General features: G+C 42.5%; 1 protein-coding gene across 5 annotated transcripts; it reads left to right on the top strand.

Moving 5' to 3' along the window:
• Window positions 1–979: 979 nt before the first annotated feature.
• On the top strand, window positions 980–27,207 carry TEX26 (testis expressed 26). Of its 5 annotated transcripts, none has more exons than XM_040267136.1 (7): window positions 980–1,214; window positions 5,499–5,583; window positions 11,114–11,279; window positions 13,977–14,127; window positions 24,375–24,551; window positions 24,721–24,882; window positions 26,578–27,207. In XM_040267136.1, exons 1-7 carry the CDS (start codon window positions 1,154–1,156, stop codon window positions 26,649–26,651), a joined length of 876 nt encoding a protein of 291 aa, XP_040123070.1. In that variant the 5' UTR covers window positions 980–1,153; the 3' UTR covers window positions 26,652–27,207. The 5 variants fall into 5 exon arrangements, with proteins under 5 accessions (XP_040123070.1, XP_040123072.1, XP_040123071.1 ...); XM_040267137.1 differs by having other exon boundaries at window positions 1,085–1,214; window positions 5,502–5,583; XM_040267138.1 differs by lacking the exon at window positions 5,499–5,583 and having other exon boundaries at window positions 1,082–1,214.

Below are 27,207 nucleotides of genomic sequence, written 5' to 3'. Positions count from 1 at the left end.
TCCATGGACTCCTCCGTCCATGGACTCCTCCGTCCATGGACTCCTCCGTCCATGGACTCCTCCAGGCGACAATATTGGAGTGGGTAGCCATTCCCTTCTCCAGGGGATCTTCCCGACCCAGGGACTGAACCCGAGCCTTTGGCATCTCCTGTATTGGCAGTCAGGTTCTTTACCACTACCGCCACCTGGGAAGCCTGAAGTGGGTAATGATAGTGAAAGTCGCTCAGTCATGTCCGACTCCCTTTAGGCCAGAATACTGGAGTGGGTAGCCTTTCTCTTCTCCAGGGGATCTTCTCAACCCAGGGATAGAACACAGATCTCCCTCATTGCAGGCAGATTCTTTACCAGCTAAGGAAGTAGGTAATAGCTGTATCCTAACTTGGAGACATTCAATATTACTAAACAGCTAGTATGTACCAGATTACCAGGTAGCTGCCAATCATAGAAAACCCTCTATATGCTGTGAAAATGCTAACATATCTGGGGGAGACACAGTCCAATCTGCGGGGACAGAAGAACAGTTAAATCAACAAGTACCAAACACGGTTTTTGGTGCCAGGAACATGGCCTGGTGAGGAGAATGGGGTCCCGCACATCCCTGCTCAGTCCTCTTTCCCAGCACACTTTCCATCTTCCCACTGTCCCCGAATTCCTGGGCCGGGGTCACCCGTTTGATAGCATGGAGCTATCTCAGAGACTCTGGCTCTAGTTCCACTGACACGCATGACTTGTGATTTTGTCTTCTTGCTCGATAACCTACTTCCTCTAGCTCAGAGCCTGCAAGATCCCTGACAATTTAGCCTTCATTCGCTTAAGCTGAAAACTGTGCAAAGACGAACATCTGCAGTTAAAGTCGGACAATATTACTTTCTTTTCAGTCTAATCCCCTTTTGCTCCTCTCCCCAAATGTATGACAGAGCTCATTGCATGAATATCACAAATACACAAAAGCAAGGTATCCATGGCACTAGAAACACATCTTTTTACCATCGCACCGTGTCCTCAGCCGGCCTGGTGAAGCGCTCAGCACCTCGGTGCACCGGGGACGAGCGGTCGGGAGCCTCCTGCGTCTCCATGGCGACGCGTCACAAAACAGCAGCACCCAGTCGAGCTGGTGGAAAGCGCCCCGCGACGACGGCCTCTTGGAGCAAGAATGGCAGAGCCTCGGCCGGAAGATGCGTGCTCTTCTCAATATGGCAACAAGAGACGGCCAAGTAAGCCTGCGGACCCTGCCACCTGGCCCGGCGAGGTTCAGAGGCGGGGTCTCTCCTGGAACTGGGGTACCTAGGGGCGAAGGCTGCCTAGGTCTTCAAGAGGCCGCGCTCTTATAGATGGAACTCAATTTAAATAGAGGCTGGGAATTCAGGGAGAATGAAAGGGCGTTCACGACCTTGCCTCTCCCCAGCCCTTCGCCCTAACTCCTGCCAAACCCCTCCCCAAAACGCTCAGTTGTTTAAACGCCCCGTGAAATGCCCAGGAGGGTACAAGGGAAAGGGGAGACTGACGCCTTTGGGAGAACAAAGCTAAACAAAGACGGAACGGTGGTGGGGAGCTCTGAAGAGAGCAGACCCAGGGGGAGCCCTGGTCCCAGGCAGGATCTGAGAAACAGCCCAGAAAGGGGGGCAGGGCTGAAGAACTAGAGACGCGACCCCCAGGCGCATAGGCAGCAGAGGCTGGGAACTAGAGCCGTTGGTGCTCGCTTCTAAGCTTCGCTTCCCTTTCTTTCAAAGGGATTTTGTATCTAACAGAGGCAGTGCTTTTAATACCAATTCTGCATGCAAATGCCGCGGGTTTACTAACTCAGCTTTTTGTGTCGGTGGAGGGAGAGCCACTCTAGCTGTGATGCTAGTGGCATGATTACTGTGTAGTCAGCTCCATCCTAGCCTTTCTCATGGCAATAATAACCCACTGCAGCCCTCTAGCTGGGTAATTGTGGTTCCCTGGCGGCTCCAGAGGAGTGGGCGTTGTTCAACTGTAAATTCCCTAGGATTGCAGTCCCGGGAGAATGAATGAAATGTATACTTTCATCCCATTCATCCCTTTGTAAATTACAAATAGCAGATGAAAAAAATTAATACAAAAATATTTACTTCGCCGAGTTTCTCTGTGGTGTCCAGGCAAACAGGAGAGGCAGAGGAAGGTGCGTGTGTTGGGGGAGAGGGGGTGCTCCTCCCCAGGATCTCCCCCTTTGCATTCCCCTTGAATCTCCTCTCCCTATCTAGCCATGCTCTCTTGGTTTCTTTCACTGTCTGCTCTCCCCTCTCTTGTCTGGGAATGTTGCGATCCTCCAAGGTGTATCCCTCTTGGTTTACGTACTCTATCTGAGTGGCCACATCCTGCCACAGGGTTTCAAGTGCCAATTCGTGGCTCTCTAATCTTTAGTTCATAAACTCCTCCTCAATCTCAGACCAAAATATTCATCTACCACATGCCTTTGGATGTCATAGGAGAGCCTCAGACTCATGTACAAAATGACACTCCTTGTCCTCCTAGACTCGGAAGTGCAGTGAGGAGGATCCCAGCTGCTCAAAGTAGAGGGGAGGGCACCGACACCTCAAGGGCATCACCAGGTCTCATTGATTCTGCCTCCAAAGTGCCTCTTCCCCCTGGGGGAGTTTGCCCCTTCACACCCAGTCTCAGGTCTCTAACAGTCACTCCATGCTGCTCCATCCTCCATTGCTGGAAGGTCACCCTCCCAAAGGTGGGTCTCACGTGTCACTGCCCAGGTCTGGTCTCAGAATAGGAGGAGGTCGATGATGATCACCGTGGGCTGACTGCTATCGAACTATTACTGTCAACTGGGCTCTTAAGTGCTGTATTCGTTCCAAGGGCTATCATAAATTAACATGAACGTGTCGCTGAAAACAACCGAAATTTATTTTCTTACATCTTGGAGACCAGAAGCCTGAAATCAAGCTATTGACATGGCTGCACCTGCTCTGGTGGCTTCCGGGGAGAGTCCTGCCTTGAGTCTTCCAGCTTCTGGTGGCTGTTGGCACTCTTGACCTGTGGCCCCATCACTCCAGTCTCAGCCTGCATGCTCACAATGACCTCCTCAACCTCCCTCTGCCTCTCTCTCATGAGGATGTTGAAATTGCATTTAGGGTCCAACAGATAATCCAGGATGTTCCTCACCTCACATACTTACTTGCATCTCCAAGAGTGATGGGGTCTAGGTTGGTGTTGCTTGCTTAGAAAAAAACTTCCTGATTTCTCTAAGAGTCAAACTCAGAGCTTCAAATCAGGCTCAGTGATGGTTCTTTAGAGAGCGACACCACCTCACAGTTTCTCTCCACTTACTTGTCTATGCTTGAAATTCTCTCAACAAAGAACATTAATTCTGCAATTGGAATAAAATGCTTTAAAGTGATTCCCACTAAAGAAGGAGAATCAAAGGATAATGTCACTTCTAGTATGATGGGATCAGAGAGTAGACAGGAGTCTGCAAGCAGAGGGACAGCATGACAGGCAGGGGCTAAGCCTCTCATTAGACTAGGGGAGCCTCAGGTGGAGGGGAAACTCACCAAATGTGAAGCGATCATTTCACCCAGGTGTTAGTGAAATGTAAAAAGCCACAGGTAACTGCCAAGATATGAAGGAGCAAATGACCACTGAATTAAAATTTAAAACTATATTCCCAAGTAATTTGGTGGTATTCTGTTGGCAATGAGAGGTTGGGCAGATCAGTTCTAGGGTCTGCCAGTGCAGGAGACCTGGGTTTGATATCTGGGTTGGGAAGATATCTGGAGAAGGGCATGGCAACCCACTCCAGTATTCTTGCGTGGAGAATCCCATGGACAGAGGAACCTGGCAGGCTATAGTACAGAGGGTTGAAAAGAATCAGACACGACTGAGTGACTAGGCACAGCAGTGAATTCTCTGTCTACACTCTCCTGGGTCTGCCGGCAGCATTTGCCTTGTAGGTGGTCCCTCCCTCCTCCTGGAACCTCCTTTTTCCGTCCGCCATCCGCAGCCTCCCTGTTCTCTGCTCATCTCACACTCTTCTCAGCCTCCTTCTCCAGCTGTTCCTCATCTCCCAAACCTCTTGCACTGGGCAGGCCTGGGCTTCAGCCTTCGGACATCAGCTCTTCTAATGACACTCCGTCCCTTGCTGAGCTCACCCACTCTCACAGCTTTAAAGAACATCTATACCATACAATGGGATTCCCTGGTGGCTCAGCTGGTAAAGAGTCTGCCTGCAATGCGGAAGACCTAGCTCAATCCCTGGGTCAGGAAGATCCACTGGAGAAGAAAATGGCAACCCACTCCAGTATTCTTGCCTGGAAAATCCCATGGATGGAGGAGCCTGGTCGGCTACAGTCCATGGGGTCGCAAAGAGTTGGACACAGCTGAGTGACTTCACCATACCATACAATCTTGCGCAGTCATTACAAAGAATGAATTGGAGCTGCACCAGACGAGGGATTTTCATATCATGCTATTAAATGACAGATAGAAGAGATACACAAAGGTTACTTTGTGTAGGATGAGCCTGTTTTTGTAAAACAAAATAGGACTAAAACCCAATACATTGGGATTTCCCTTGCAGTCCAGTGGTTAAGACTCCACATGTCCAAGGCAGGAGGCATGGGTTTGATTCCTGGCCAGGGAACTAGATCGCACATGCCACGTCATAGAGCCAAAAAATTAATAAATAAAGAATAGGGGAAGTTTAAAAAATCAAATATTTTACGAACCAGTTTGTCACCGAATTGATGTACGTATATATCGATCTGTATATGGTTATATCTGCTGGTCTGAAAGTCTGGAAAGAAACAGGCACAACTGTTAACATGAGAGGAGGGATGGGGAGGGTGAGGACACCATGAGCAGGAAGGAGTAAGGAGAAAGGGCTCCAGCAGAGAACCTGACTTGCAAACTATGACCCCCTTTGTGTAAAAGCAGTTCATGCATTTACAGGTGTATCCAATATGATGCATGAAAAGTCAGGCATTAGAACAGTGATAGTGAGTGCATTAAGATGATAGAATTTCAGATGAACTCCCTTTATATTTTTATGTATTGCTCAAATTCTTGAAAACAGCCTATGTGAAATCTCAAGGAAAACAATAGACTTATTCAAGTAACTTAAAGGAGGGCTTCCCGGGTGGCTCGGTGGTAAAGTATCTGCCTGCCAACGTGGGAGACATGGGTTGGATCCCTGGGTCAGGAAGATCCCTTGGAGATGGAGATGGCAAACTACTCCAGTATTCTTGCCTAGGAAATCCTATGGACAGAGGAATCTGGCAGGCTACAGTCCATGGGGTCTCAAAGGATCAGACATGGCTGAACACATTTTTATTTAGGGGGGAAACTCAGATGATTAAATTGAGCTTCCCTTCTTCCCTGGTGGAGATCACAAGTTGGCCTTCATTCCTTTAAACTCTACATTACCACTCAAAATGTTTGTCTCTTGCAAAATTGCTTTAAGTATTGAAATAACATTTGATCAAAATATGCTGTCTGCCATATTTAAAACCAGTTTATTGTGCTCTTAGCAGGTGATACCAGTTGGGATTCTTATGCCACCACGATGAGGACTGCATTCACACCTAAGACAGGAACAGCACCTGCTTTGTTTCGGTACATCCCTATTCATGCCAGATTGATGTACACACTTGAACTTGTTCACCTGTCTTTTATTACTCAGAATCCAAAACTGATAAAGAGTAATCAGAGAAGGCTTATAGAAAATGCATTCAGATAAGACCCAATGCACACACCAAGCGTCAGAGAGGGTTTTCACCTTAAAACAGTGTCCCAAGCCCCTATAGGGAGATTTAGAAATTTAATACATGGATCCTTCATAAAGCCACTGTGTGTCATGCTTTACAACAGAGTCAGTATATAGTTAATATAATTGTGCTACCTAAACATGGAGCGTGAATTGAGTCCGTTACCTGGTTTATAGGAGGTAGGCAATAACAACTGAATGAATGGACAAGTGAGGCATTGTTAGCACTTCCACCCAACTGTAGTCTTAGAAGGTCGAAAAAGGTCAACCTTCACCCCTCCAACTATTGGTTCCTAAAGCAATATTGCCTTGCAGCTTCTCCCCAGCTCCACCTGAACTGAGGGTGGTGGGAATTTCTCTCCATCAGCTGCCCCTCTAAACTCATTGGTGGGTGAGCAAGGGTGGGGCTGCCATCTTTCATTGCATCAGTGGTTGATGGGAAATCAGCATGGAGGACCCTCCCTTGCCCATATTTACTCTGTAGACTGCTTCCAGTGTAGGGGATCTTTTCACCTTAGAAGTGCATGTTGTTAAGAAGTCCAATGGAATATTGGCCAGACTGCAGCAGTACAGTCAGGCAGAAATGGGTTCTGAGCTGAACCTCAGCTCCCTGTTCTAATTAGCCCTTATTTTCTCTGCTACCTTAGACAAGTAACAAGCCCAGTTTTACTTCTGCTAAAAGTTTTAAGGTTGGCAAAGTGGGAATGATGACTCCTGACTAACATGTTTGTTCTGAGGACAAGTTGAACACACTAGTCTCCTGGCTAGCATGAAGAAGTTACCCCCCAGATTTCCATTCATTTTCCCCCAGCAAATGTTTATGACAGACTTCTAAAAAGCACGGGGCTGCAAGACTCTTGATTTCCAAGTTGCTTGTTATCCCACTGAGTCCCATTATGTCCCCTACAGGGAGATTTACCATCTGACAGTAACGGTTTTCTGAAGAGGAAACATTTGGGATGAAAGCCAAAACCAAATGGGTACTTAAGGAGTCTAGATTAGTGGTCTTCAAATTCATGTCTTTTTAAAGTTCACAGGAAAGTTCTCATCATAAATTAAAATAGCTGTAAAACATAAAACTTCCAACCCATCCTGCATATTGACATTTTAAAACAAGACCATTAAATTGTTTCTTTACATATAACCAGTGAGTAATCTAACCATCTTAGCAAATTGATACTCTCTGACCCTTTAAAAAATATATACAAACAAGCTCTTCTTTAATAGATTATTTATTTCATTCTCTTTCCTTCTTGAACTCTTACTCCCAGTCCACTTCCTCCATAGAATTTTACTCTGCTCTAATATATTTTGTGTTTGAAAGCAATTTATTGATCACTCCATTATACCTCTTTGCAACTGTTTCAGTATATTAATTGAAATTAATTTTTAAACATGTTATATGACTCCAAGTATTGAGTTATCACAATTATTTTTAGTACAGAATTGCTGAAAGCAATAAACACATTACAAATTGTTGATAATTACTAAACACAAAAAGTAAATTTTTTGGAATTGCATCTTAATGAGATAAATGGGGATGTTTTGTTTTCAATTACTTCATGTCTCCATATTTGAGTGTTCTTATTTTTGGAATAAGACCACACAGCATCAATTTTTCCTGCTTACTTTTTTTTTATTTATAAATGCTCACATTGAGAAGCCTTGTTCTCATAATTAAGTAGATGTGAATGAAAGGAGTTTTAGTGAAGCATTGCCATTCAATACTCTGAACTCTTAATGGGTTTTATGGCAAAATCACAGGTGATTTTTAATGATTGATTGGCTGACAGCTTGGTTGGGTACTCCTTCACTTTTATTGAAAGCAAATAATTAGATGATTTGTCATCCAGTTATTGAGTTATTCCCTATCTCATTTTCTGAGACATGAAAAGGCATGTCTTAACAAATGATTATTAAATTACATCTGTTACTCCTTCAGTTGGAAGAACCTTATTTCATATTATATACTCAAAAAGGACTTGGAAAATAAGAACATTAATTTCAGTCAATGTTTTCCAATATAATATTTTTTTATCATTACATACTTTAAATCTATTTTTATCCAAATCTTTGTGCTGAAGATTTAGCTCATGCAATTTATACCAGGCTTACCTAGCTGGTAAAATTAGTTGTTGTCCAACCAGCAAGTGAAATTAGGATTACTTCCTGTCAAAATAAAATCTGGCTACACTTATAGTTCAAATAAATGTTAAAATATATTTTGAAAAATATTGTGAAAACTACTGATCAATTATGGAATGCATATTTTAGTGAAGATTATTAAAAGTAGACAGGGGAAGTGTAAAGTGATTTAAGTCTAACATGATTAATTATATCCAAGTAATAAAAATAATAATGAAATGTGTAGCTATATATGTAAGCTATCTTTGAAGTCAGGAGTATGATAAAAAAATGAGGTTTCTTAGTTAAATATGTTCTCATGTGTGCGGAACTCTGGTGCTTGACTTTGGGAAATAATTAAATAATACCATGCATAAAAATCAGAAACAATTTAATTGATTTCTTTAGATACCAAACAAATATTTACTATGCATTTGATGAAAGGAAAAAGTTATATAGGTTAGCATATAGTTATACATGTAAAATTAATAGTATAACAAGCTAGCATATACTTTCTTGTATTAAATATTTTACATAATAAAATAAAATGAGGATTGGCTATATTGAAGTAAATGTTTCATAATACATATGGGTTTAAAGAGTAGATTTAAGTATCTTATTGAATGATGAATAAAAAAAAATCTGAAAAAAGATCACAAGAGTTTCATGTACCAGTTTTATACAGTAAATCTTTAAAAATGTGATAGTCTCAGAAAGATTCCAGTTACACTGAAAAGAATCAGCATTGCCATCCTGTACTGTTTCATCTTCACAGAGACGCGCTTCTTTCCTGCTATCGACATATCCTAGGGACTTTTTTAAAAGCTGGAAAAATGCTTACATTTAAAGATGTGAGTGAAAGAGCCATTTTCAGCACTCTATATTCTCTGCTCTCTTAGAAGCTCTCCTTAGAGAGGGATGAACATTTGATAGTTGTTAGGAAAGGGAAAACTAGCTGTTACTCTCAGCCACACCACCTACAGCACACCTACATTCAGGACATCCCCACACAGGCCAGAACACTCTGGTTACAGACCCACCCTTTACTCTTGACCTAGAACAGCAAGTCCTGGGTAAGTGGGAATTTGGGTTGCAAGAGGGTTCCCTGAAAGCACTATAATGAAGTTTCCCTTTGCCAGGCACCCTTCTCACGGTTAGTAGCTTATACCCCGAAGTATAGTGATGAAGAAGAGTGCAGGGAGCAAGAGATGGGAGATGCGGGAAAGACCCACATAGATATGCAGATTTGCACTTGGGGAGACACATTAGGAAAGAATATACAGAGAAATGCAGATGTGCAAATCGATTCCTTTAAAGTAATCTGTGCTGTGTTCCCTTTGCAAAAATCTTCATGTACCTTTGATGACTTCGGTTTGATTTAGGACCGCAGTCATGCTTGCATCTGCTCATCTGAATGACAAGTGAAACAGTCCAGCATCCAGATGGATCCCACTTTCCAGATGTTTGGTTTCTTACAAACATAACCTGAATCTAACCCATCCCTCTTTTTTTTTCTTAAGTCACCATGAAATATTTTAGACATAGAAAAAGGAATATACAGTAAATTCCCAATTATCATCCAGCTATAATAATCAACAACATATGGACATTTTTAATGTATATCCTCCACTTAGCCTTCCCACTCAATAATACTGAAGCAAAATCCAGGCATTGTATCATGTTAATTCTAAATATTTGGGCTTCCCTGGTAGCTCAGATGGTGAAGAGTCTGCCTGCAATGCAAGAGACCCAGGTTTGATCCCTGGGTCAGGAAGATACCCTGGAGAAGGGCATGGGAACACACTCCAGTATTCTTGTCTAGAGAATCCCAAAGACAGAGGAGCCTACAAAGGGAAATTTCATTATAGTGCTTTCAGGGAACCCTCTTGTAACCCAAATTCCCACTTACCCAGGACTTGCTGTTCTAGGTCAAGAGTAAAGGGTGGGACTGTAACCAGAGTATTCTTGCCTGTGTGGGGATGTCCTGAATGTAGGTATGCTGTATCACCTACAGTCCATGGGGTTGCAGATAGCTGGACACACTGAGTGACCAACACACACACAGTTCTAAATATGTTTTCATGTCTCTCTGAAAGATAAAGACTCTTTAAAATATGTAACCATTCGGAGAAGGCAATGGCACCCCACTCCAGTACTCTTGCCTGGAAAATCCCATGGACGGAGGAGCCTGGTGGGATGCAGTCCATGGGGTCGCTGAGAGTCGGACACAACTGAGCAATTTCACTTTCACTTTTCACTTTCCTGCATTGCAGAAGGAAATGGCAACCCACTCCAGTGTTCTTGCCTGGAGAATCCCAGGGACGGGGGAGCCTGGTGGGCTGCCGTCTATGGGGTCGCACAGAGTCGGACACAACTGAAGTGACTTAGCAGCAGCAGCAGCAACAATACCATTATATCACCTAAAAAAGCAACTCCTTAATATCAAATAGCCAATCAGCAATAATATTTTCCCCAATTGTCTCATAATTTAAAAAAAAAAGTTGGCTAGAAATTGAGTCCAGACAAGGTCTACACATTGTATTATCTTTATTCACTTAATCTACAGGTTCCTCTACTTTTCTTTCTTTCTTTCTTTCTTTTGTTTTTTTTTTAGAATTTCTTTGTCAAAGAAGCAAGTTATTCTTCTGGATTTTTTCTGACTCCACCCTCATCATATCATTTAAAAACATCCTCCTTTTCATGTATTTCCTGTAATCTGATATTCCAAAGACTTCATCTGATTCAGGTTGGGTATTTTCACAAAAATATTTAATAGGTGGGTTTTTGTGTGTATATTCACAGTGGCAACTGCTGATCATTTCATTATTTCAGTAGGGACTTGAAAACCATTGATATCCCAGTTCTTATATTTCTTCCTTTTATTAACTGGAATACTTTTCATAGAAACTTTTCTTTACCAAGTATCTGGTTACTTGGTAACCAGAACTACTGGTAACCAGAGTTACTCTGAACTACTTGTTTATACAGAAGAGTACTCAGTTCTTACTAAAAAAAATTAATTTAAAAATTTAATGAATTTCAGATTATTCTTTTAAATTTCATATTAGGACTCCCATACTTTTGTTAAGGGCCATCCTAAGATACAGGATTGTTTTGTTTCAGGGAAACCTAGATATTGAATTATTTCTGGCATCAAACCTTAAGCCAGCCAATCTTTGAAAAATTGTTTGACATGTGTACTGTTGTGAAATTTGTTATGTAAATCTTAGTTTGGTTTCTACTCTTTTCTTATAGTCAGAAAAGTACCAGAAGGCTAGGATATACATATTCACTTGGTGATCCTATTCCTAATCAAACACAGTACAATGATGAGTATGTCTGGAAACCATATTCTAAAGAGGATCCGATCAATGTTGGGACTTCAAGAGGAATCAAGAACCACAGATCTTACCCTAGTCAGGTAAGATACTATCTACATATCTTTTGACTTTAATATTGTATCCATAATCCATAAAAATGAGAATTGGGATATATCCCAAAGATCCTTCATCATCTACAGCTATGGTCCTTCTTAGACTATTTTTTGCTCACTTTCTCACAATTATTTCTAACTACTTCTCCCTTATCCCCCTAAATAAAAAATATTTTTTAATTATAGTGGAATTCATGTAGCATAAAATTAACCATTTTCATGTAAACAAATCACTGGCTATTAGTATTCATAATGTTATACAACCACCATCTCTATCACATTTCAAAATATTTTCATAGTCCCAAGAGGAAACCCTGTACCCATTAAGAAATTACTTCCTATTTCTCTCTCCCCTAGTCTCTGGCAACTATCAATATGCTTTCTGTCTCTATGGATGATATTCTATATGTGGAATCATACCATATGTGACCTTTGTGTCTGGCTTCACACTTAGCATTGTTTAAAAACATCATTTTCAAAGTTTACTCACATAGTAGCATCTATCAGCACTTCATTCCTTTTTATGGTTGAATAATATTCTATTGTATGTATATTCCACAATTTGTTTATCCATTTATCTATTGATGGACATTTGGGTTGTTGCCACCTTTTGGCTGCAGACTCTGTCTGCAATGCAGGAGACCTCGGTTCGATTCTTGAATCAGGAAGATAGGCTGGAGAAGGGATAGGCTACCCACTCCAGTATTCTGGGGCTTCCCTGATGGCTCAGCTCCTAAACAATCTGCCTGCAATGTGGGAGACCTGGGTTCGATCCCCGGGTTGGGAATATCCCCTGGAGAAGGGAATGGCTACCCACTCCAGTATTTTGGCCTGGAGAATTCCATGGACTACATAGTCCATGGGGTCACAAAGAGTCGGACACAACTGAGTGACTTTGACCTTTTGGCTATTATGAACAAAATTGCTATGAACAGGCACGTACAAGTATTTGTATTTGGTATATGCATTCTCAACCCATCACAACTTATACTATTTTGATTATCCAGAATGCTCTTCTGTTGTCCACCAAGGTAACTCATAGGCTTAGTTTAAAAAGAGCCAGCTAGAATTCCTTCTCCACTAAATGAAAGTAGCTGACCTTCTCTCTGTTTTCTAGGTACTATGTACCCTTCTCCCATCATAAAAGGCAAAGCTCAATTGTAGCAAAGGATTTCATTTATTGGGTTGCCACATGGCATGGTGTCACCTGGGATAGAACCATCTGGACATGTTCAATGGGTAATAAGGTAGTAGAATTTGATGGTCAGGTCAGTAGAATTTAAGGTCAGGATTTGATGACTGAAATGATGTAAAAGACAAGGTAGGCAGTGAATAAAGGATGGTGTTTCTGTTTTTTACTTGGATGGCTGGGTCTGTGCTGATGCTATTTACTGAACTGGAACTTTCAGGAGGACCAGGTTTGGTGGGGAAGAGTTTAGGGGAAATGTGAGCTCAGTTGAAGACATGTTGGGTGAGAATATGTCCAATAGGCAGTTGAATGCACAAATCTGTGACTCAAATGGAAAAGATGAGCTTTAGATGTAGACTTTGGAGTCATTAGAACACACACACACATGCACCATTTAATTTGGTTCCTCATGGCACCCACATATAATCTATTTACCTCTTGAGTATTTTCCTTAAGATTTATAATTAATTCCAAATAGTTACAATATTATACTGTATATGTATACATATGACATACACATACATATTGGACAGCATTTATTTTCCCTTTAAGTGTTACTGAAAATGAAGTGAAGTCACTCAGTCGTGTCCGACTCTTTGCGACCCCATGGATGGAAACCTACCAGGCTCCGCAGTCCGTGGGATTTTTGAGGCAAGAATACTGGAGTGGGCTGCCATTTCCTTCTCCAGGGGATCTTCCCAACCCAGGGATCGAACCCTGGTCTCCAGCATTGCAGACAGACGCTTTACCATCTAAGCCACTAGGGAAACGTTATTGAAGGCTCTCAACAAATGGCAACCAGGGTGGCAGGGTTTCCTGTGCTGTCTCAACCAATGAGAGCCAGAGTGGGACCTGTGCTATCTAAGCCAATGAGTGTTCCTCTGCCAGCCTGTAGACTCTCCCAGCACCGAAGTTGAGGATCTATTGCATTATTTACTCTCCTGAGGCCTCGCTGCCATTTTTGGCCCATCGTTTTGCTTCACATCCCACATTCTATGCATCAGGAAACCTTATTTACCTATAAAATATATTTAGAATATGATCACTTCTCCCAGTCATTTTTTCTTGTCTTCCACATGAGAAGTCAAACAAATGACAAAGCTCCATGTTATAGCCGGGTCAGATGATGGCTCTGCAAGACTCTGCAACTTCAATGTGGTAGCCGGGTGTAAAGAACTCAAAAGAATCTGTATACAAAAACACTTCCCAGTGGCACTAGTGGTAAAGAACCCACCTGCCAATGCAGGAGATGTAAGAGACCTGGGTTTAATCCCTGGGTTGGAAAGATCCCCTGAAAGAGGAAAGGGCAACCCACTCCAGTATTCTCGCCTGGAGAATCCTATGGACAGAGGAGCCTGCCGGGCCACAGTCCATGGGGTCACAAGAGTTGGACACGACTGAAGCAACTTAGCACATACATACAAAAACACGTGTGTTCTTCATTCCATAAGGTGAAACCCTGTGGATTTTCTTGAAAATTGTGTTTGTATCCATAGAACTTCTTTCTCTGGACACTACCTCAATCGACAACCTTATTAAAGAGCTACTTTCCTTGGAAAATTGCTGCATCAATGGAAGAGGTTCGGAAGGCAATAGGAAATCAGTTCATTTCCATCACAAAGAGAGACTTTGTGGACCGATCGAAGGGTAAACATTCATTTTTCTCCTTTCCCTGGTAAAATGTTAGGCACCAGAGTCTCCATGGTGAGCAACACAGATGCGGTCTCTTCCTTCAAGACACTCACAGTATAGATGTGGAGAGAGGCAATTTTGCAAACAAGAGTTGACCTAGTGAGCACCTATAATAAGGTGCACGTTGTGGGAAATGCAGGGTGCTATGGGTGCACAGTAGGACATTCAGCCTAACACTGGAGGAAGAGGTCAGTAAAGGCTTCTTGGATCCAAAGGACAAGGACGAGCCAGGAGAAGATGATGGGGTCGAGTTAAGCCTGCTGTCTTCAATTATTTACTGCTGGTTTACCATTTTAAAAACACTTATGTTAAAATTCCTTTTATTAAACTGATATGTGCATAGAGTGAAATCTAATAGTTACCTACAGGCTCACAGTGAAATAGCAATTCCCTGACCCCTCCCCCATCCACTCTCGGTCCTACTCCCACTGACTATCAATTTCCATCCTTTCAACTATTTATTCTTATGGGATCCTCCATATTTTAAAATCATATCCTCACACTACTATTTCTGATTCATCAGTCTTAGGCATTATGACTGACTTCAGTTATAGTAACTGAGGATGTGGTCCTCTTTCTCATGTCCCCTCCATCCATCCTCTCAGTATAATTATATTACAAGTTTGGAGTTAATGCAATTGCTAGTGTTTATAAGATCCAACCAGTCCATTCTGAAGGAGATCAGCCCTGGGATTTCTTTGCAAGGAATGATGCTAAAGCTGAAGCTCCAGTACTTTGGCCACCTCATGCGAAGAGTTGACTCATTGGAAAAGACTCTGATGTTGGGAGGGATTGGGGGCAGGAGGAGAAGGGGACGACAGAGGATGAGATGGCTGGAGGGCATCACTGACTCTATGGACGTGAGTCTGAGTGAACTCCGGGAGTTGGTAATGGACAGGGAGGCCTGGCGTGCTGCGATTCATGGGGTCGCAAAGAGTCGGACACATCTGTGCGACTGAACTGAACTGAACAGATATTACAATTATAATCATATGATATATTATAATTATGTTAACACTGCTTGGGCTTCCCTGGTGGCTCAGTGGTAAAGAATCCATCTGCCAAAGCAGGAGGCATGAGTTTGATCCCTGAGTCAAGAAAATCCCCTGGAGAAGGAAATGGCAGCCCACTTTAGTATCCTTGCCTGGAAATCCCATGGACAGAGGAGCCTGGCAGAATATAGTCCATGGGGTCACAAAGAGTTGGACACAACTTAGAGACTAAATAGCAGCAACAACAAACACTGCTGAGCCAAATGATATTTTCTGGGTATATTTCATTTTAGTTCTCTTTTGCCTTTTTTTTTTTTTTACCATAGTTAATAATTAACTCTTTTCAAATGCTTAGTTTTCTATGTGCCTGTCACACTCACTGAATCCACTTTTACCTGGTCCAACATCTCAGTACATCACCTTCTGCTGTGCCTGGTGTCCCTGAATCCAGAGGTTCTTAGGTTCGGTTTTGCTCCAACAGCCTGGCTAGGAAGGATAGTCATGTGACTACCATAAGGTTAAGAAGGTGAACCAGGGAATTCTAACTACTCTGTATCCATGTTTTGACCAATTTCACCTGTTTCTGCCCTGAGCCTTCATACCAGCCTTCCACTGAACCAACTCCCTCTGACTTTGAGCCTGCTGGAGTTTTGCTGTGTGGATTAGCTCACATTCTTGTTAACCCCTTCTGCATCCCTTCATTTCAGCTTTCTCTACTTTGCTAACTCAATTGCTGCACCTCTATTTGCTTTCCATCTTCTAAAAATGTGTTAACCTCTCCAATCTGCTCTCAGTCTGGTCAAGTGTGGGGAGGGAGGAGTCATTTCCATGGTTACCATCCATTGGGTTTCATAGGAGGCACTGCTAATTCTTTTACTTCCAAACCCTTCCAATCTGGTCTCTGCCCCATCTGGTCATTGAAGCTACTCGTCAATGTGCCCAATAACCTGGCAGCATGAAATGTCGGTGGCTGCTTGCTCCTTGTGGAAGCACTCTTCCTTTGAACTTCCTTTGAACTCTGTGACACCACACTCCTGGTTTCCCCTACAACTTTGTCTCCTTTTTTTGGTCTTTTTTTCTACTTGACCTCTAATAGCGTTCCTTAGGGTTCCTGGTTCCTTTATAAAAGTGACTCTCCATCATCCTGAGGATTTCTGCGTTTATATCTCTTCCTCAAGTCCTTCCTTGGGCCCCTGATTTTGTGTATTGGGGGATCAAGTAGAGGCCTCATTAGGGTTCCAAGTCATCACCTTCTTCTTCCCCTAGCACTGAGCTTTGTGTATCATCTACGGACCCCTGCAATTCTGTCGCCACATGGCAGCCAGAGGCTCTTTCACAGTCTAAACTGGATTGAATACTTCTGCTGCTTCTTTTCACTGTCTTCCTTTGCACTTTGAATAAAATCCATGTTCCACTTCCTTCTCTTGGTTCACAAGGCCCTGCAAGCCTGGCCTGGCCATCGCTTTCCTCTTCGCTGTGGCCGTCTCATTCACTAGTCTCCAGCCACATGTGCCTTCTTTCAGTTCCTTTAAGATTGCAAGCTCTTTCCCACCTTCGGTCAGCACTCAGCCTGTCCCCTCTGCCCGAAAGGTACAGTTTCATTTTGTCACTCTCTTGACTCCAGCTTAAATGCCACCTCACCTGTGAAACCTTTCCTAGACTTATCTGGAGAGGCCTGCTGTCATCTTGTTTGCCTGTCGCCTTTGCATTCTTCAGTCATTTGTTGACTGATTCTTGTTTCCTGTTGTTTGTGTTTTACTGTTTCCTCCACAACTCAGCATGACCCCCAAAGCTCTTATTCACTCAGGGCCTAGTACAGCATGTAGCCTCATTCCCTGTAAATATTTGTTGAGTGATGGAGGGAATGTTTGGGAAGTATACTTTCTGAAGCTGGATGGGAACAGAATCAAAAGACCTCCATACTTGCAGATAAAGGGTCATGGAAAAACATCTGAAATGTCAGCATTCTTAAAAGATGTCTTTGAGCTTCCAATTAGAGTCCTGCTTTCTGCAAGCACAAATTACCATTTCCCCACGTGTGGATAAATACCCCAGACCTGTCAAGACTCCCTCCTAAATCTCTCACCTCCATCTGCTTCTTTCCCTCCCCACAGCCACTGCCTTAATTCAGGCTATCATCATCTATCTCTTGGATGACCTCTAATCCACTCCCCTCTCCAACTTTGTCTCCTCAAGTCCATGTCCATACTAGGGTCATAGTAAGTTTCCAGATGTGCCAATTGACATCACTTTCCAGCTTAAAATCCTTCAGTTATATCCCTCTCCCCACCTTTATCCCCAGGACAAAAGCTAAGTGCCATAAGGTGAATGCTGTATAATCTGGTCCTTGCCCACCCCCACAGGATCCTCCAGCCCCCACGACTGCCCCCTACCCTCCAGTTTTACAATGCCTCCTGTAACCTTGTGCCCTTTGCCCTCTGCCTCTTCTGTGTGAAGACCTCTCCCTCCTTTTATTTTTAGCCTATCTGTCCATGCGTGCTCAGTCGCTCATTCGTGTCCGACTCTTTGCGACCTTATGGACTGTAGCCTGTCAGGCCCCTCTGTCCATGGGATTTCCTGGGCAAGAATACTGGAGTGGCTTGCCATTTCCTCCTGCAGGGGATCTTCCTGACCCAGGGATCAAAACCATGTCTCCTGTGGCTCTTGCATTGGCAGGCAGTTTCTTTACTACTGAGCCACCCGGGAAGCCCTATCTCTGTCCGCAATTGAAGTCTAAATGTAAACTTCATTTCTCTCCTAGGAGTCTTCTCTGATCCTCCAGATTTGGGTCAGTGCCCCTCCCATGTTTTTATAGCTCCTGTTCTTTCCTCTTCCGCAGCCTTTATCAAATAATATTGTGATTCCCTTTTATGTATCTGTTTCTCTAATACTTTAAGCTTCTGAAACACAGAGGCTGTGTCTTGTCTTTGAATCCTCATTATTGAATTAAGGCCAATGAGTGAGAAGCAGTAAAAGGGGCTTGTTTGTACATTCAGGCTTGAGAACTTGGCTTTGCTGAGTTAGAACAGCAGAACTAGCTTTCACCTGGCTATAGATGAAGTGCCCACGGTCTTGTAGTTTTGAACAGTCCTTGCTGTAGGTTTACAGGGGCCCTTCTGCAGCCATCGTGCGCTGTGTGTGCTTAGTTGCCTCAGTCATGTCCGACTCAGTGCAACCGCATGGACTGTAACCTGCCAGACTCCTCTGCCCACAGAACCCACCAGACAAGAAGACTCAAGTGGGTAGTTATTCCCTTCTCCAGGGGATCTTCCCCACCTAGGGATCAAACATCATGTGCTGTGCTTAGTCGCTCAGTCGTGTCTGACTCTCTGCAATTCCACAGACTATCTCAGAGGGGCGGTTTCTCCCTTTGGGCTATAACTACTCTGGTCTCACGTTTGTGAAAATGTGAAAGTGTTAGTCGCTCAGTCGTGTCTGACTCTTTGTGACCCCATGGACTGTAGCCCACCAGACTCCTCTGTCCATAGAATTCTCCAGGTGAGAATACTGAAGTGGGCAGTCATTTCCTTCCCCAGAGGACTTGCTCACCCATGGGTCACAGCTGGGGCTCCTGCACCGCACATGCATTCTTCACCAATTGAGCCACCAGGGAAGCTCTGTCGCCTTTACCAACTGGAAAAGAAAACCAGTGGGAACTGGTCTCCCGAGGTGCAGGGATAGTCCCTCCGGGTGGGGTTGGCATCGGGTCAGGTTATCTTCTCTATTGGGACTTCAACAACATTACATCTGCACTTCAGCACTCATATGGTGTTCCTCAGATCCTTCCGGATCAGGAATTTCTCCCAATAGTGCTGAAGGAACTCATTTATAGGAAATTTTACAAAGACTATAAAACCATTAGGTAAGGATTAAGAACTAAGAGTTACTGTAAGCATATATCATGTAGGCAGTCACTAGAGTGTGGTTCAGATTAATTACTAATACATAGCGATTACGTTTCTTTTTTCTCTTTTGTTCACTCAATTTAGTAAATATTTAATGAGATCTATTATGGTGATATGTACTAAGGATCGATGAAGACTTACTTTTTCTCTTCAAAGGAACTCAGAGTAAATCCAGAGCCTGATTTTCGTCATTTCTGGGTCTTCATCTCCAGTTGCTCTATATGGACAAGTCTCTCAAGACCCTTCACAGTGTGGATCCTAACCTTCCTCTCCTGCTTCACCCTCAGCTACTGCTCCTCCCTACCCTGCATTCTTCACATTCACACCAACTAGACTGCATTTGCGGAAAAGGCGATGGCACCCCACTCCAGTACTCTTGCCTGGAAAATCCCATGGACGGAGGAGCCTGGTAGGCTGCAGTCCATGGGGTTGCGAAGAGTCGGACACGACTGAGTGACTTCCCTTTCACTTTTCACTTTCATGCAATGGAGAAGGAAATGGCAACCCACTCCAGTGTTCTTGCCTGGAGAATCCCAGGGACAGGACAGCCTGGTGGGCTGCCATCTATGGGGTCACACAGAGTTGGACACGACTGAAGTGACTTAGCAGCAGCAGCAGCAGACTGCATTTGATGAATGCACTGTGCATTTTAGCTTCAGTGCTGACCATTTGTCAAAACACACCTTCTGCTGTGTCCACCTTTCTTTTTTTATTTTTAATTGAAGGATAATTGCTTTACAGTATCGTGTTGGTTTCTACCAAACATCAACACGAATCAGCCATAGTTTTACCCATGTCCCCTCCCACTATATCTGCCTTTTGATTCTTGTCTTCCTTCCACCTCTGGGTTTCTTTTCTTTTCTTTTTCTAAAGATTTTTCATGCGGACAATTTTTTTAATTCTTTATTGAATTGGTTACAATATTGCTTCTGTTTTTTATGTTTTGGTTTCTTTGGCCATGAGGCATGTGGGATCGTAGTTTCCTGACTAGGGATTGAACCTGTACTCCCTGCATTGGAAGGTGAAGCCTTAACCACTGGGCAACCAGAGAAGCCCCTCACTTTGGGCTTCTGTAGCACCTTATCCAAAGCTCTGGGTCAGTGATTCTTAAGCATATGGGAAGCTTGTTCACAGTGTAAGTGCCTAGGTCCCTCCCACATCTAGAAATTCTCAATGTCTGGGATGAGGTTCAGCCGGTATATTTTGGCATAACCTTCCTAGGTAATTCTGATGTATTATCTCCATTTGTTACAGTTGCAAGATATTACATTCTGTATCTGTGTCTCCTGTTTATCTTTTTCTCATCACACTCATTTGAGGTAGTCTTAAGGTAGAACAATGACTTCATTATCTCTAACTTTGGCACAGAACATGTGTAGGAACTGAAAGCATTTACTTTTGAGTTGTAGCTAGGAAAAAGGGATAGACCTCTGCAACAAATGGAAATTTGTTTATTAATAAATCTATTAGTAATTCACAAAAACTGAGTTATATAGATGGTACTTACTAGCAACAATACCTGAAGAAGACAATGGCACCCCACTCCAGTACTCTTGCCTGGAAAATCCCATGGACGGAGGAGCCTGGTGGGCTGCAGTCCATGGGGTCACTAAGAGTCGGACATGACTGAGCGACTTCACTTTCACTTTTCACTTTCATGCATTGGAGAAGGAAATGGCAACCCACTCCAGTATTCTTGCCTGGAGAATCCCAGGGATGGGGGAGCCTGGTGGGCTGCCGTCTATGGGGTCACACAGAGTCGGACACGACTGAAGCGACTTAGCAGAAGCAGCAACAATACCAGACGGTTGTCCAAAATATCTTAAGGAGTGTCCTGATTTTGGAGCCCTAGAGTTTTCTCTTCTCTATAACCTTGTCTTCTCAGGCAGTTTATGAGTTCATTATGGCCATTGAGTACCCATGTCCTCTCTCCCTGCAACATCTAAATTAAGAGACACCATGTAGTGAAACCCTTTCCCACTGTGCTGTTCTGGACGGAGATCATTCTTTAAAAAAATCAATATTAAACTGCTCTTGGGTCCCAGTAGATGACATCACATATTGCTTGATATACAATGTACATTGGAGTCTATTTCGAGAAGACCTATTGAAAAATTATTTTGGAAGAAGAATCAAGGTTAGTGTCAGTAGTAATTAGCACTGGTGTGACATTGCTCATGATACTCCTATTTTTAATATTTTTGTTCTGATTAAAGCTGGTGATGTGTGATGTGCCTCTGAACCAACATTTTGTAGCAAGAATTAGGGATGAGTTCATTCTAGGTAAGATGACGTGATTCTTTCCTTTGTTAATCTGGTAATGCTCGTGGAACTTGGCTTTAGCTCGTGCATCAGAGGTTTTAATGATCATATTAGTGAATATTTCTTAGCAGAGTTATTCCCCAAAATAATACTATTCATTTCAGTTCAGTCACTCAGTCGTGTCCGACTCTTTGTAACCCCATGAACTGCAGCACGCCAGGCCTCTCTGTCCATCACCAACTCTTGGAGTTCACTCAAACTCACGTCCATCGAGTCGGTGATGTCATCCAGCCATCTCATCCTCTGTCATCCCCTTCTCTTCCTGCCCCCGATCCCTCCTAGCATCAGAGTCTTTTCCAATGAGTCAACTCTTCGCATGAGGTGGCTAAAGTACCGGAGTTTCAGCTTTAGCATCATTCCTTCCAAAGAACACCCAGGGCTGATCTCCTTTAGAATGGACTGGTTGGATCTCCTTGCAGTCCAATGGACTCTCAAGACTCTTCTCCAACACCACAGTTCAAAGCATCAATTCTTCGGCGCTCAGCTTTCTTCACAGTCCAACTCTCTCATCCATACATGACCACAGGAAAAACCATAGCCTTGACTAGACAGACCTTTGTTGGCAAAGTAATGTCTCTGCTTTTGAATATGCTATCTAGGTTGGTCATAACTTTCCTTCCAAAGAGTAAGAGTCTTTTAATTTCATGGCTGCAATCACCATCTGCAGTGATTTTGGAACCCAAAAAAATAAAGTCCGACACTGTTTCCACTGTTTCCCCATCTATTTGCCATGAAGTGATGGGACCAGATGCCATGATCTTCATTTTCTGAATGTTGAGCTTTAAGCCAACTTTTTCACTCTCCTCTTTCACTTTCATCAAGAGGCTCTTTAGTTCTTCTTCACTTTCTGCCATAAGGGTGGTGTCATCTGCATATCTGAGGTTATTGATATTTCTCCTGGCAATCTTGATTCCAGCTTGTGCTTCTTCCAGCCCAGTGTTTCTCATGATGTACTCGGCATATAAGTTAAATAAGCAGGGTGACAATATACAGCCTTGACGTACTCCTTTTCCTATTTGGAACCAGTCTGTTGTTCCATGTCCAGTTCTAACTGTTGCTTCCTGACCTGCATATGGATTTCTCAAGAGGCAGGTCAGGTGGTCTGGTATTCTCATCTCTTTCAGAATTTCCACAGTTTATTGTGATCCACACAGTCAAAGGCTTTGGCATAGTCAATAAAGCAGAAATAGATGTTTTTCTGGAACTCTCTTGCTTTTTCCATGATCCAGTGGATGTTGGCAATTTGATCTCTGGTTTCTCTGCCTTTTCTAAAACCAGCTTGAACATCTGGAATTTCACGGTTCACGTGTTGCTGAAGCCTGGCTTGGAGAATTTTGAGCATTACTTTACTAGTGTATGAGATGAGTGCAATTGTGTGGTAGTTTGAGCATTCTTTGGCATTGCCTTTCTTTGGGATTGGAATGAAAACTGACCTTTTCCAGTCCTGTGGCCACTGCTGAGTTTTCCAAATTTGCTGGCATATTGAGTGCAGCACTTTCACAGCATCATCTTTTAGGACTTGAAATAGCTCAACTGGAACTCCATCACCTCCACTAGCTTTGTTCGTAGTGATGCTTTCTAAGGCCCACTTGACTTCACATTGCAGGATATCTGGCTCTAGGTGAGTGATCACACCATCATGATTATCTTGGTCGTGAAGATCTTTTTTGTACAGTTCTTCTGTGTATTCTTGCCACCTCTTCTTAATATCTCTGCTTCTGTTAGGTCCATACCATTTCTGTCCTTTATTGAGCCCATCTTTGCATGAAATGTTCCCTTGGTGTCTCTAATTTTCTTGAAGAGATCTCTAGTCTTTCCCATTCTGTTCTTTTCCTCTATTTCTTTGCATTGATTGCTGAGGAAGCCTTTCTTATCTCTTCTTGCTATTCTTTGGAACTCTGCATTCAGATGCTTATATCTTTCCTTTTCTCCTTTGCTTTTCACTTCTCTTCTTTTCATGCTATTTGTAAGAATTCCATGGTGGCTCAGATGGTAAAGCATCTGCCTAAAATGCGGGAGACCCAGGTTTAATCCCTGGGTCAGGAAGATCTCCTGGAGAAGGCAATGGCAACCCACTCCAGTATTCTTGCCTCCCCCCACCCACCAAAAACACAAGCTCAAAGAAATAATACTATTATGACCCACTAATAACAATGATCTGGCCTAACCATCCATCAGTAAGGTCCTTTTTCGAGTGGTTCTTTTCCAGGTAATGGGGGTGATGTGTACTGCCCATCTAAGGTTGCTGGAATGGGCAAATAAAAATACAAGATGCTCAATTAAAACTGAATAATGATATTGCGTTAGTGGCTCAGTTGTGTCTGACACTTTGCAATCCAGTGGATTGAAGCCTGCCAGGCTCCTCTGTCTATAGGGTTTCCCAGGCAATGATACTGCATTTGCAGGCAGATTCTTTACCATTTGAGCTACCAGGGAAGTCCTAATAACAGGTAAAAAATGAGTGCTTATACAGATACAAAAAAATTATTCATTATCTGAAATTCAAATTTAACTCCACATTTCCATTGCAAGGGCCTTGTGCAGCAACCAAAACCTCAACTACAACAAATTTAACTGAATTCCTATATTTTATATGGCAGCCATAGCCCTATCTAAAATATCTCACTCTGTTTCCTAACCCCAGCCCCAGAGCCTAGGCAGGACTACTGGAGTGAGGTGTGCTTTCTGAGTCCGTGAAGCAGAAACAAAAGAACACTCCTAACTGATGGACAGTACATTCATTGGAAACTACTTCTGATCATTTTAGCCTGTGCTTCCTGTGCCTGATAAAGCAGAAAATTATTTCTTGGTTGAAATGTCCATAAAGAGTACATTGACCATATCTCTAAATGCAAGAAGAGAGGGTTCTGAGTGTGATAAATTGGAAGCTACTGCCAGAAGCAAAATGGATTGAAAACATGATGCTATTTAGAAATACCTTACAAGGAGTAATTATTGCCTTCTATTTGTACCTCCACCCCAGATCAGAAGAATAAACAGCATTCTCCGATGTTTCTAGAATGGAAAAAGTTAGTTCCCCGACCAGCAGACACAGAATTTCGACGGAATTACCAAATTCCAGCTAAAATTCCTGAGTTACAGGATTTTAGTTTCAAATATGGATGCTACTCGAGCCTACCCATTGCTTCTCAAGGTCTAGGTGAGTACACCTGTAGCTTTTTAAAACAATTTTGTAGACTGTTCTTATTCCGAGATTCCTCAATACATTCCACAACACATCTGTGGGACCTGCCGAGTCCCACAGATGAAGGCTGGGATTCTCTGCTCAGTGACAGCTTCTTGTCTTTCCTTCCCTTGTGTGTCTCTAGTCCCTTCGGTGCTGTACAGCCATATCAGGAGCCAAGAGCGCACGAAGAAGCAGTCCATCTACCAAAGTGATTACGGGAAAGCCTATCTGGATTTCTTGACAATTCTGAACTCATTCAGCCCCTCTCAAGTCACAGAGTACCTTCAGGGTGTTTCCTACAAAGGTAAAATGAGGTCTCAAGTTACTATTTGATAAATTACAGATCATAATAATACGTGGCTTTCCACCAAATAGAAACTTTCCCAACTTCTAGCCCCTGGTGTTCAATATATATGTATGTGAATACAAAAAGGTGGCACAGTGGTAAAGAATCCACTTGCCATTGCAGGAGATGCAAGAGACGGAGGTTCAATCCCTTGGTCAGAAAGATCCCCTGGAGGAGGGCATGGAAACCCACTCCAGTGTTCTTGTCTGGAGAATCCCATGGACAGAGGAGCCTGGAGAGCTACAGTCAACGGGGTCACAAAGTGCCAGACCCGACTGAACACGCATGCAACATATAAAGTTTTGTGTAAACTTCAACCCATTGAAAATAAATTTTTCTTCAAAGAGGCCCCAGTGAATATATCCCCACTTATTAAAAAGAAAACATCTAGCTTTTCACTTACTTCTGATCTCAGTTTGCTGTGGTTGAGCTGCTCCAGGGCGACTTCTCTTTTTCTTATAGTTAATTGATTTCTCCAGTGAAAGTCTGTACTCTCTCACAGCTTTGTTTTAGTTTGTGTAATCTTTGTTTCCTGTTTGGTGTTTTTTTTGTGTGTGTGTGTGTGACAGTCTTCTTAGGGTACATGCAAATCTTCATGTATCTCATCCTCAAAGAGATAAATGTCATTCAGGACTGGTTGGGTCACTTTCTAGGACACATATTCCTATATCACCAAACTAACATGTTATGTACATTATAAAACATTCAAAGTTAAATGTGAGATCACAAAAACAAATGCAAACTTAGGTGGAGAGTAACTCAGGCACGCAAACACACACACACACACCCTGATCTCTAGCCCTCGGGCGGCATTTGTCACACTGAGCACAAGGACAGGTAACATCACTTACATTCTTCCTTTCTCTTAGTTTTGGCTGCACAGATGGTAATTTCTAGGAGTGACAAAGCTTTATAGCTCCACCATGTACAATTTAAAAATATGTGATTAGTATTAGGGGACCATAGATGTTCATAACCAGACAAGACTCCTTCAATTTCCAGATGAGGAAATGGAGGCTGGGGAGAGAGGTCAGTTATCACTCAAAGACTGGTGGGCAGAAAAGCCACCCTGGCTTTCATGAAACTTTTGGAACAATAGTCTCTATTGTTTTGTTTATCATTGCATCACACAGAGCAAGCACTCTCTAGGTGCTTCACATATAGCGCTCTTCATCCATTCCAACAACTGTGCTAGGTAAGTATCAGTACCTTGATTCAGAGATGAGGCAACGAGTAAAGAGAGATGACAGATGTGTGCTCAGTCATGTCTGATTCTTTGCAACCCCATGGACTGTAACCTGCCAGACTCCTCTGTCCAGGGAAGTTTCCAGGCAAGACTACTAGAGTGGCTGCACAGAACAAAAGCCTAAGTCTATTTCATTCCACAACCCACGCTCTTTCCAGGAAGTCTTGCTGATCCCTTGACTATTGTTTGCTCTTTTTAGTCAATAATTACATTTAAGAGTTATTGACTATTGAAGAGTCTTTTTAGCTATTAGACATAACAGCTTTGATTATCATGATTCTTTTGGTCTCATTGAATTTATATTTAGAGTACTATTGTCAGTAGAAATTGTCACTTAGAAATTTCTCTATTTAGCCCTGAAAGAGTTAAGTGGAAAATTTCATCCTGTTTTTCTTCATAATTTTCAGAAAGGCAGATTCTTGATCGCTTTATTCGCTCTTACTGTGATGTGGGCCAAAGGATGGATAAAAAAGAAAAATAGTTCAAATGAAGAACATCTGAAAGCAACTGAGTTCTTTTCTCAATAATCAAGAAAAAATAAGATCCAAATTGTTCTGAATTATAATTTCATCATGACTTGGTGTAATTTTGTTTGTTTTATTTTTAAACAATAAAATCATTTAAGGCTGAAAATCATCCCTTGCCTCCCAATCTATTCCTACCCAATTTTAACTGTATCCAGTGGGTTTTGATATAATGTTTTTTCACCATCCTCTTTTGGATATTTACTTTGTGTCTTCAATTCTGGTTTCCTCTTTGAACTAGGAATTATGTGGAAGAGGTTTCTTAATTTTTCAATAATTAGGGGGTTAAAAATTCATTATTGTTGATTTTGAATTTGAAAGTTAAAAAACAAATCTCGGCTTTTGGAAAATTAGCAAACATTTTTTATGCCAAGTATAAGAATGATTTGTGTATTACATGAATAGCAGAAGAAAAAAATGTATAGTTAATTGTACTTTTAAGCCACTTCTTTGTCTTAATTGTATATTTTAACTGTCATATTCTGAGGCAAAAATATTAAAAACATTCCACAA

Source organism: Oryx dammah, unplaced genomic scaffold (genome assembly GCF_014754425.2).
Source record: "Oryx dammah isolate SB20612 unplaced genomic scaffold, SCBI_Odam_1.1 HiC_scaffold_24, whole genome shotgun sequence".
Taxonomy (NCBI): domain Eukaryota; kingdom Metazoa; phylum Chordata; class Mammalia; order Artiodactyla; family Bovidae; genus Oryx; species Oryx dammah.
The sequence above is the reverse complement of the archived record's forward strand: the minus strand, read 5'-3'. Positions and strand labels throughout refer to the sequence as shown.

What these genes read in the sequence shown, in the direction of transcription:
- TEX26 (XM_040267136.1), top strand. Translation starts at nt 1,154, where the DNA reads ATGGCAGAGCCTCGGCCGGAAGATGCGTGCTCTTCTCAATATGGCAAC. An exon ending in TGGCAACAAGAGACGGCCAA is followed by an intron (nt 1,215 to 5,498) that starts GTAAGCCTGCGG and finishes TTGTGCTCTTAG; the next exon opens with CAGGTGATACCAGTTGGGAT. An exon ending in CTTTGTGGACCGATCGAAGG is followed by an intron (nt 14,128 to 24,374) that starts GTAAACATTCAT and finishes CCTCCACCCCAG; the next exon opens with ATCAGAAGAATAAACAGCAT.